Source organism: Hydractinia symbiolongicarpus, chromosome 10 (genome assembly GCF_029227915.1).
Source record: "Hydractinia symbiolongicarpus strain clone_291-10 chromosome 10, HSymV2.1, whole genome shotgun sequence".
Classification (NCBI taxonomy): Eukaryota; Metazoa; Cnidaria; class Hydrozoa; order Anthoathecata; family Hydractiniidae; genus Hydractinia; species Hydractinia symbiolongicarpus.
The window spans coordinates 12,404,838-12,417,142 of record NC_079884.1 but is presented as its reverse complement, the minus strand read 5'-3'; the positions used below and the strand labels follow the sequence as shown (position 1 = coordinate 12,417,142).

General features: G+C 35.2%; 2 protein-coding genes across 2 annotated transcripts in view; one reads left to right on the top strand and one right to left on the bottom strand.

The window, feature by feature from the left end:
- LOC130662306 (caspase-7-like) overlaps positions 1-12,305 on the top strand; it is an 89,992-nt gene that overhangs the window by 41,417 nt on the left and 36,270 nt on the right. The window lies entirely within an intron of this gene.
- LOC130662314 (uncharacterized) lies at positions 6,102-11,706 on the bottom strand. Its single transcript, XM_057461146.1, has 3 exons — positions 11,605-11,706; positions 8,564-8,612; positions 6,102-7,175 (listed from the first exon to the last, which is right to left on the bottom strand). Exons 2-3 carry the CDS (start codon positions 8,610-8,612, stop codon positions 6,622-6,624), a joined length of 603 nt encoding a protein of 200 aa, XP_057317129.1. The 5' UTR covers positions 11,605-11,706; the 3' UTR covers positions 6,102-6,621.

Here is a 12,305-nt window from a genome sequence, read left to right as displayed (position 1 = left end):
GAAAATGTGTTTGATGAAGTGTGTTAAGAAACACAAACTTTTCATCAAACAATTTCCTTTCATCAAACGAGAATTTCGTGTCAAATTTAAAATACGCATAAACATCATTTCCAACATTTCCATTTCCATTTTATAAGATCGCACCAATCACTGGGAGCAGATATGCCAACACAAATTCACCTCTCTGCTTACTTTTTTCTGGAACAGGTCAACGAAAACATTACCCACATACAATCCAAATTAGAACTACAACGACAACTCAAGCATACTCCTATATCCATACCAGAAAATATAATGTGTGACCGACTCTCTCCAGGTTAGCCGGGTAAGAATACCTCTGCACCTCTGCCTCTTCCTGTGACTACCAACAACAACAACAACCGAATGACAAAAACTGCTCTCTAAAGAAGAAATTCTGAACCAAACGCCTTCACCACCGCCACATATAAAACTCAAAGTCAGACCACCTAAATTTGATCACAAGAAAAACGCCTAATCCAATAGGCACAACTCCTATACCAATTAAAAAAATTGGTAAAGCGCGAGGCAGATCGATCAACATTCTCGTCGAGGAAAATGTTGATACGATTTGCTATACCCTCGTCAACATTTTGAGCAACTACATTCTTCTGAAACATGGCCATTCATTCTCTTTTTTCAAAATGGCGGAAAAAGAAGCTGCAGCTTGTTTATTGCTGGCATTGATAATAGATGACGATGAAAAAAGAAATCAAGGCCCTACCAGAAAATGGATTCAAAGAAGGGAAGATGAAGAAGGTCAATCAGTTTCTCCACTAATTCGTCGTTCCATTTAAATTTTTGTTTACCAGCAGTGGTAGTTGCAGGATCAGCTGAAGCAGTGACTTCCGCCATTTTCAAAATGAATATATCTCTATGTTTTAATCTTATTTTCATGTAAGTCGTGTATACACTTGAACAAAAACATTCGAATTCGTGCTAGAATATTCGAATTAGCAATTAAATGATTCGAAAATACTAAAAAATGTTGCCAGAAATGTTGATGGCTATACCAAATCGTAGCAACATACAAAACTCATCAACAATGTTGATTAACATTTAAAAAAAGTTAATAAATGTTGATCAACATTTTTAGAGGTTTTTTTTCTTCGCCATGTTGATACCCATAGCAAATCGAGTCAACATGTTCATCTACAAATGTTGACGAGTAATGTTGCTCAAAGAGTTGCCTCGATTCGCCCCGGCCTTCTTAAAACACACCCAACACAAATAAAAAGAGCATAAATCACAGGAGAGCAGAATAAAGAAATTATCGCTATTTTTAGCGATACATTTCTCACACACTAACACCTTTCCACTACCCCTTTTTTTAAATAAATTTACCGTCTATTCTGGGCAGGCTTGTGGTATGGAAGTATCGAATTAGGGATATAAGCGTTGTACCCGAGAATGAAATTAGGGCTTGATGAGTGCAATCAAATTGCAATGGTTACAACTTTTCCCATAAACTTTTTGGAAGGAGGTTTGTGGGGCGGAATAATACTATTGGACTAAGGATCAGAGCATTGGACTCTTGATTTAATGTAAACGCTGACGCCATGAGTGTTTATTGTTTTTGCGATGATTACTATTATTCACTATGACTTTCTGGGCAAAACAAAACGAGGACAAAATGCGCGCGTTTGACTATTGGCGCATTAAACCTGTTAAAACAAGTTGCGGGTTGTTCGCATTAACGTGGTCAATGCTGGCATAGGGGTGTTTGTTTTATCCTTTTTTGGGTAGGAGGCACGGGGTGGGTTTGGTTTTACTTATAGGTGGAAGAAGCGGGTTGTAGAACATTTTTTACGCAACAATACGGCCTACACAGCAAGGCATTCTGTACTGGATTGATTAGGCGTGTCTTATGACTGCAAAACACATGACAATATATCTTAAACTATATATCTTCTAGAAGGGTTAGTATTATATTGTTATACATTTCACTAGAGATATTTTTACGGTTACTAATTAACAGAATTATGATTACGAAAAAAAGTGTATGTTGAAAGTTCTATTTTTTATTTCTTTTCAAAAACCCTCTTGCGAAACATTATTTTTTGAAAAAATATGCCACTGTGAAAAGTAAAACATCTTCGTTTATCTTACTACTTTCTATATAAGGCGTTCAACAATATATTCTAAATTACCACATTATGGGTGTATGAGGGTCATTATTGGTCATTGTGGTGCTTTTTGTCGTAATGTCTCTTCAGTTACTCTATTGTCTAAAGTATTATTGCTCTTTAGACTTGCTTACTCAAAGATGTTGAGCTTTTGAGGCTTGTTTGAGTTAGATACAAGATAATATCTATTTTTCACTACGGTTACCTGACGAGTAATGCCCTGTCCGAAACCTTTGTTTTATACATTAAATTTTACTTAAGCAACACAGAGGTCGACCACTTTGTTTTTTCTGCTTTCAACACATATTTCTTTTTTGAAAGTATGCTTTATAAGAATATCAGGCTAAAATTTTAGGCTAAAAACAATAGGTCTATTGTTTAGAACAATAGAGAAATATGAATAACGACCATCCTGATTAGAATTTTGACGTTCTTATAAAAAGAAATATTGACATTACCCCCTGGAACTGACCTCTCTACAGCGGGATCAAGAATGGGTCATACAAAACAAATTTTTTAAAGGAATTTGTTTATATTTACTTAAGACAATGTTTTAAATTATTATTTAATAATTCTTCAATCTTTTGTATGTTATCTTTCAGCCAGTTTTTCAGGGCCAATAACGAAAATTCGCAGGGATTACGAGAGGAAGCTATTCAAAAAGTTTTACCAGATCCATCTGACAGCAGTTATACCGAAAACGAAGAAGTTTCTTCAGAAGACGAAGAAGAAGAAAACATTCCTCAGCAACTTTCTCCATTAAAAGCGTTGCAACATTTGGACTAACTGCTAAATTTTTTAATAAATCAAAATGATGAAACTCGAACTGGCCTTTCGCAGAAGTCATTGACAAAGTGGAAGATATTAAATTGTCATCACAAAGACAAAGCAATATCTTAATGTGTCTTGGGCTGGGTCCAAGGATGGGGTTTGTCGCATCCGGCGTAGCTACGATTTTGGAAACGTATAGATTTAAAATTTAGTAGTTTTGATGTAGTTCGTTCGTAAGGATAATAAAATCAGCCGTCATACCAATACTCAACAATCTAAATGAGGTAGAAAAGAATTTGGAGGCACATCATCGAATTGATGCTACCCCTAATGATAATTGTCTAGATGAGACAGAAATCCTTTTGTCGGATAAATTCTTTAACGAAGCCTTTTTCTCCTTTTCTTTTCTGTACAATAAAGATGCAATGTATTAAGCTATACCCTGCATTGCTTCCGAGTGCACCTAAGAATGACAGCATTAGAGACGGTAGTTGGGTATATAGACTGAGAAGAATCGAAGAAATAGAGCAGTACCTGCATAGGAAGATCAAAGTGCGTGATGGTCTAGCAAAAAAATTCAAGACGTATGACACATGTGTTACTCCCTGTTGCGTATTTATGATGATTACTAGTGGACGCAGAATTGCCACGCTAACGACAGGTCTTGAGAAACCACTGTGTCCACCTGGAAGGATTTGCACTAGCTGCGGGTCTAGGTCAAGCAGCTTAAAAAATGCTTTTAAGCAGTTTAAGCAGTCTAACCTAAACTCTATCGTGGATCCAATCTTTAGGGTTATCAAGATTAGTGTAGTAAGTGACTACGGATTTAGTTTGATTATGAACGAAAAATATCGCTATATGTTAATAAAAAACAAATAAGACAGGAATTGAAGCGTATCGTGTACACCATCGATGAGAAGGAACGTGCGAAAGGGAGGTAAGATGGCAAGGACTAAGTATTAAAAAAACTTTAGTCAGTATGCATATCCTATAGTGGTACCTATAGGATACACCTGAGTGTGTACCTGAAGGTGACGAGTTTTGTAGATTAATTACATACAAAGCCACGGGCTACAGCTATCATGCTCTTGAAGAATAATTACTTTTACTCTCAAATACATCAGTGGTCTTTCGTCTGATTATCAAGCTTCTACATAGGTGGCATATTGGTATAGTACAGCCTCGTGATTTGTTCTTCTCCACTAGGATATACTCCATACCCTTAGTATTTTATCGGTACTTTTAATCAAACTCCCGCTGATCTCTATTCGCCTAGTACATATTGCCAGTAAACTACGCCTGGAACTGTTTCGTGAACAACCTAGATATTCTTGAGAGAAAATATTTGTATCACGCCTTAAGGCAGCGTCTATCCTTCTCATAACGAGTCTGTATAGATAACAAGGGCGATAACATAATAGAGAAATACCTCCTTTGTTTAGCATGTTGCAAACATAGCTTCCCAGTATTCTGTGCATGTTGATCTATCCTTCGCACTCCTTTCTTATAGGTTTTCTTTTAGCATACTCACCAATAGCACTACCTCCACAGTCTTTGCAGTGTGATACTCTCCTACCGTAAGCGCATCTAATACTTTTCTTTTACGCCTTGATAATAACCAAGCACTTGATGCACCATTTCGTTGGTTATCCATTCCCTTGATTCCCTTGAAAGTTGTCTAGTTGAAAGGTGTCCATTTCCCATTCCCTTGAAAGTTGTCTAGAACTAACGCAAGTGCAATTCGATCATTGTTTTGACTCTATATCCTTTTGTGTATGCTTTATAAGATAACACAAAATCGGTCCACCTACTATGTTTCTGAGGCACAGTCAAGCGCTTTCCCAGTACCTACATCAATAAAAATATCTCCATCATATGCGATATGGCGCGATTTCTTGGCAAGCTCAGGGCATTAAGTCTATATGCGAATTTTAACTTGCACCTACGGCTTTTTACCCTGCATGTCGACAAAACCTCACCGACTTTACAGAGTCTATCAAAGGGGGTAGTCTTGTTTTTAAAAAAAGGCCTTGACCGGTTCTTCTTCACTGGCTCTATCGTCCAAATTTGAAGATTAGCTTTTTTACTTTGCTCCCAATTTGTTAGCACTTTCGGATCCAATCAGTGTACTCGACCAAATCAAGACCCATTGTGTACGCAGCACCTGCATTGTACTGACTGAAACCGCTAGAAAACCTGATACCTTTAGGTGCCTTAACCTTGAGAGCAAGGTTAGTTATTGTATAACGATAACGTAACACTTGTCTTTGCCTCGGATGGTAGGCATATGATCTGACACTGTCAGATACTCTACGTTGATGTCGTTAATAGCAGTAGCTATGTACACACTGCTGTAACAATCGCTTGAGTCAACGGCTTTATCTCTAAACTTTAACATAGACATCCTCTTTTTATTAGATATTTCTCATAGAACAACATACTTCGGGTAACGGAAAAAACTGTTTGGTTTGCTACATATATAGCCCGCCTCCGTTGCATGTGATGTGTCCTTCGTAGCAGGACCAGCAGAGTACTGTGGCCTGCATCACAAGCCTACGCCCATATTTAAATCTATCACACTTATTGCGTATATATGCACATTCACCACATTGTTGAATCTCATGCGTTTGTTTCATCGCTTTATTCTATGGTTTAATTAACTCAGGAAATGTTATCCACTCAACTACAGCTACAACAACCTTTTAGGGTCCTCTTTCGCATCTTTAAAAAAGCACTAATCAATAAATATGTCCGGGTGTTAGACTGCAGGTGCTAACTGATCCCTAATTCGCGAGGATATCCTTCATACTGGTGTTTAGTTATTTGCCGATGACCATACTTGTCATACAAATTTTCATAGTCTTGAACAAGTTAGAGGAGCTAAGAGTCATATGCAACGGCCTTGTTGCACATGTCTTGCATCTTGAGAATGACTGAATGGCCAGCATTGTAACAATCCATAAATCCGTGAAAATTATTGTACGCAAAGAGTTTTTTTTTACATTTTTGTCATTCCAAAGTTTATTTCTAAAACACTTCTAAACATTGTAGCGTTGTAGACGCGGCTCGGAACTTTCATCTCGAAATTTACATTCAGATTATACTGGTCCTTTTATCAACAGTATGTAAGTATAAAAGTACGTTTAGCAAGAGTCTCAAAATTTTTAAAAAAGAAACTTTAAAATGAATTTATATTGTCTAAACATGTTTGTGCTATTTCGTGGTCAATTACATCGTTGTCAATTATCATGAATATTTATAAGAAGTACCGTAAACTCTAGTTATTACGAGCCCCCGTTATAAAAACAATTTCGATATTACCACCTGTTATTACCAAAATCTCGAAATTACGAATTTCCTTATAAGAGAAATCTGAATATTACGTGCCCCTGTTTTATAACGAAAATCTCAAAATTACGAATCCCTGTTACAAGAAAAATCTCGATATTACGATTTCCCGCTATAAGAAAAATCTCGATATTACGATTAAATTGTTCTCTCCACCAAAAAAAAACTTAAAGCCTTCAAAGAAACGCGTTAGCGAGCTGGTTTATTGTGTCGTTTCAGGGTTCATTATATCAAGAGTTCACTGTATATAACAATTTTTATATAAACTGATCGCGTTTTTTTTCTGCGCGTATTGTATTGTGATTCTTGTTTCTCCTACGTAGTGTCAATATCACACACGTCATACTGCTCCCAACGCTTACGTCATTGGATTTCGATTTTGTAGCGGTTCATCTGAAAACGATACCATATTCGATTTCTTCTTTAACTTACACAATACAACAAAGATGGCAGCTACTAACCCTGTCCCAAGTATTGATGTACCAACAATATGAAAAACCAAACCAGTGGAGGAGTTTTTTTCCGTCGTGTTCAAAGTCGATCTCGTTTCAAAGAGTTCGTTAGTTTTGGTTACAAACGCAGTGCTTGATGTTGTTGGTTTTAGGGTCGTTGTGTTTTTACCACGCGGAACAGGAGTGAATACCTGCCTTCCTCTTCTTTGTCTCCATTTAATTTCATTTTTTAAAACTTTTTTGCGAAACGTTTGTCCAAAAACCTGTTGAAAACCTGGCCTGGTTGGCTTGTATACTAAAGTTTTTTTCGTTTTTAGATTAAAATTACTTGATAAGTTATTTTTAGATTTTTTGTTGGATTTATATTCTGAAAAAAGATACTGCCTGCAGCTTTCCTCACATAGTTGGTCATTTATACAGTGTGAACATCTTTTCCATAACAACGATAGTGACAACGCATCTAAAAGAGAAAAAAAATTTAGTTTGCTAGATGGTGTTGGATTAAACGGAAAAAAGAGCTGCGGTATTTAGAATAGGCGATTAAAGTTTGGAAGTTTTATTTTGAGAACCTTTGACAAGGACTTAAATAGAGCAACCAGAAGCTGCACGGTTAAGCTTCTTACAGGCCTTTAAAGAAGTGTTTATCTGACTTAGTTGACATGGGAAAGGATATCTCGTGTAACACGTGGGTTAGTTTACAAGGGGTTTGAATGACAACCAACTAGCGAAATGTTTAAAAAAGGGTGTGTCGCTTCCTGTCAAAACAGAGAAACAATCGGATTTCTTGTCACGTTTTTAGTTCCTTGACGCAAATGTCATGTAGAAGACCTGATTCTGTTTGTTTTGACATTCGTTACCGTAGCAATGAAAAAGTAATGGAAAAAGCACGTGAAATACGAGAGGTGTATCGTTTGCGTATTTGACGTCATTGAGATCATATTTTCGCAAACAATCCTGTTGAATACGGTTAGCATGTCATTCTAAAAATAGCCTTGAAATGAACTGTTGTTGCTCAACAATTTTTTTCCACAAAATATCAAAACTATACTACTTTATCGGTGCTACTTCACATGGAGCTATAAATTTATTTTACGCGTATTAATTTTGGCGCAATGACAATATTATATTTTGCATGAGCTCAAATTCTGCCACAAAAAACAAGGAAAGAATAGAAATATTCTGAGTGACATGCGTTTTTGTGGATGTTTTTTTTTTTACAACGACGGACTAAATGAATATAATAATAAAATCATTTTTTGAGATGTCAACCTAAGCATGCACTAAACGCCCTGTTAAAGAACTCTCCTGATAAGAATAACTTGGTTCAGAATGAATTGCCATTTTTAGGGATTTTCCAATCAATAGCAAAATCAGAGGAAGATAAAAAAATGAGAAAAATGTTGAGAAAAATAAATTGTAGTCTTATAGAGCATATTACAGATGTTTCATTGTGTAAGCTCATCCACAACTTCCATACCTTAACGATTTCTGCTTTTATTTCGTTGCAAACATTAAAATAGCTATCAGAAATTAATCAAGAAATTTCTTCGCGTCATCAAGGCAAAAAACAAGCAGAAAAACTTGTTCTTCCAAGCGCGTCGATAGTGCCTACAACTTAAAAGTAGTATTTTTCCCTATTCTTCTAGCTAAACAGCTTAGTATGAAACACCATTGATAGTAAACAACCTAAACTCTTTTATTATGAAAGGAATTTGTGTTGTAAAATCGTGACCCAATATCTAACGCTTTAATATTGTGACTGAGGCGAATAGGAATCCGTTACGTTCCGATTGAAAGATTAACAAACATGAAAAAAATGGCGCCACGTTTTATAACAACAGAACATACCTGAGATGAGTTGCACGACAATTGATATTCCAAGAAGATAAATTTTCATCTAGAATAAAATAGAGAATGTTTAAAAATCTTTCACAAGAAGAAAATATAACTATTATGTTTCCAAATTTATGTCGATTTATATTTAGCTACAAATTTTACAAGTTATGTAGTTAATTTTCAAATTTATTGAAATGTTACCAAGAAAACCAACACACATAAAAATCTTTTAAGATACGTCAATTTTTAGTACATAACATTAAATTAATTCATATTATACAATATTAAGTCCTTGCTCTCTTTCTTGTGCTTTTCGTTGATTTCAACCTTGCGGCGCAGGGCTTTTTAATAAAAGCCTGTTTTTTTTTCTGCCGGCAACTAATCAGCTTTAAGAAATTTGAGCTGCGGTTTGTGGCTAAGAAAAAAGATCTAGATGCTAAGTAGCCCAATTTATTCTCTTTCTAAAACATGTGAAGCACTTTTCATGACAACCTGGTCCTTGGGGGTTATGACACTTCTACGGTGCTGCTGTTTTTTCCCGACTGTACCTTGGATATTTTCAGGACCCGTACTATAAAGATTACATCACTTCTAGACAACCAAAGAAAGACAAAATACGTCGGCACAAGGCTGGCAGATAGAAAACCATGTTCATATAACCATTTTCAATTCTTATTACACCTGAACGATTATTCCAAATATATTTTCTTAATATTTACACGTACCCTAATTATCAACTTAAGCGTAAGTGTGCACTTTGGAATCAAATTAATAAAGCACATTCTGTCAATTTGGCGCGCCCTCCTATAATCAATTCTCAACCTCCTTTCCAAGGCATTTTGCCTTTTTAATTAGTTTGATAGCGACGATTATTTGCCGCTCCGTAATAACGGTTCAGGGGAGCAAAAGGCCCTGGGGACGAGAATGACTAATTTTACCATACTGAACTTTCACTCAAACTCATATTAATTACAACACTATATTCTCCTTTACTTTTCGTTACCATCCCAAAATTATTTCACAGCTTGCTGTGCACTGAATCGAATTTACATCTCATACTTTTAAAAACTCTATAACACCAGTAAATAACCGACCAATATTATTTAGTAGTTAGATGATTTCAACCTTCAAGTAACTAGACTATTTTAAAAAAAGCCTTGTTCACTTTTATCGCAAAAAAAATTTCTAACAAAACTTACTCCTTTTATGAAGGATTGTGCAACCACACAGCTTAAAAAAGATGTGCACAATACCATGCTTATAATTTTCACGTTGCAACATCTGTTGTCATTGCGCATGCGCGAGTTGTGTAGGTTATTTTTTAATTGTTCTCTCACTGTTGATATGAAAAGAGTTATATATTGTTTCTATTAATAACTGTGGCTACAATTATGTAAATAAAATTTTAAAAAGTCCTAACGTGTAAAAACAAATCCAAAGTCTGGTTTTAAAACCACATTCCTTTCTCTGTTTGCGTTCATAAAGAAATTAAGGAGTTTGTTTTAGTATTCAAAATAAACTTTGTGATAAAATACGCGCAAAGGTTGAGCATTTTTAGTAGCCAGCATTCAGGCAATCCTAGGAGAACAAGGGCGAAGAATATATACAATTTTGTATATCCGTGAGACACTGGTTGTGAAGCAGTGTGCACGCAAATCTTGAAGTTTCATCTAAGATATTACTTTTAAACTATAGCTCTTTTATTGTCACTATTATTTACCCGGGATAGCCTCTTTAGTTCCTAATGACTGTTATCAACAAGGGTCATCCGAAGGGGGTCATCATGCATTAAAAGCTTCAATACATCTTTCCCGAATTTCATAAATTATAATAATTATGACGTCATTCAAAATTTTATAATGGCTCTGTGCTCTTCAAGTAAGGACATTCAGATAGAAAATTAAATTATCATGACAAAAATGAAGTTTTTAGAGCAATGTAATATTCTGGTTGGATTTTGTTTAGATTTAAGGAAAATTATTATTTTGAAAACGAGGCTATTCTTGCAAAGCTCGGCTATATAAAGGATTTGACCGTAACTTTCAGATCGAAATTGAGGCACTAAGCGAACAGAAATATTTACAAAATTAGGTAATTTGTTCTACCTTTTGTTAAGGAAGTTAGGGATAAGAATCGTTTTTAATATCGACCGCTTTAATTGTGTTTGGCATAATTAGGAAAATCGGGAAAGGTCTTTTTGTGCTGCAAAAGGCGTGCAGGCACAACTTTCGCTCAACTAGAAAACACCGCCTAAGATCTCTATCCTTTGCTCATGCTGAACGTTAAGCGCAAAGGATTGATTCACATTTTTATAGTTTCTGACGAGACTCGGCCGGGGTGTAAACCGAAAGCACTCCGCACTGGAGGCTAAGGCTCTACCACAAGGTTTAAATCTCATTTCTTAAAACCGAAAAGATGAGAAAAGTATCGCTTACACTTAGAAAAACAAAAACAACGAAATAAATATAAAGTTTTTTTTACTTGAAATTACTTTTACAAAAACAGACAATTGTCAAATGCCAATGTATAAATGGTTTTAGTGAAAAAAATCTGTTTTTATAAACATATTTGAGCCTAGTTGATAAGAGTATTTAGGACGAGATTTGGACCAAAATCAGGAACACCTTAAAGAAAATCCTTAGCCTCAATTAATTTTTTTAAGCCACGAAAGTTTTACAAAAAAGGTAAAGCAAATTTTTCACTCTCTTTTAATATAAGGCTGGAGTTAGAGAGAACTTAACAATTTTTTGAGTCTTCAACAACAAAGTGTATGGAACTTTTACTTCAAATCATTTTTTGCATCGAATTTTATTTTTAAACCAAACTTTGCTTTAACATATATTTGATTTGATTTTCAAGTTAAAAAATCAACAACACGCGCGCGAATTCTTAACTTAATAAACATTGCTTTTAGCCTCGATTCCTCAAAACGAGAAGCGATTTTCTTGAAAAAACTTTTTCTTAAAACAAATTTTTTTATTTAGCTAGTCACGATTTATCAATGTCTGAAAATGTGCTTTTAAAAACGAATTGTTCTTGAAATAAATACAAACCTCCGCCACATTATGCTCCAACTTGCAAAGTGTTAAAACTAAACCAAGTAGAATGAAGGAGATGAAGAGACCCTCCACCACAATGTTAGTAAATATTGCATAGGATTATGGATCTAATTACTATAACGGCACTCCAACATAGATACTTTTTCTTCCGTTTAGCGATTTTAACAAATATAATACAGATAACTTTCTCTCTTAGGAACACACGAAGAAGGGCTTGCATACAGACATCTGTAATTTTGTTTCCTGTTTTTTTAATTATTGTTGTAATGCTGCACTTGATTTCTCGCCCGAATTAATTTCGTGTCCGCCTTTATAGCGAGTCAATATTGAAAATATAAGCGCCCATTTGAAAAAAAACGAATGGGTGTGGTTATTTAAAAGTGTTTTAGCATTGAACGAATATTTGATTTTTCTAAAAAATTTTCTAAAAATTGCGTACGATTTGTAATAGTGGCTGTACAGTTGCAGAATGTTTTTCTTATTTTTCTATTTTTTTCCTTTTCTTTATCCATAAATTCAACTCAGCTGGATTAGATACGTGCAAAAGAATCCCGATAGTTAGAATCCTGGACAGCTTAAACCAAGGAGACCTCACAAAAATTGGACTTAGGGCTTAGTAACCTTAGTTGATAAATCTCAACCTCGTCCCCAGTAATTTTTGCCTGTTGTTGTTGCCTAGTGGATAAAGTTGATAG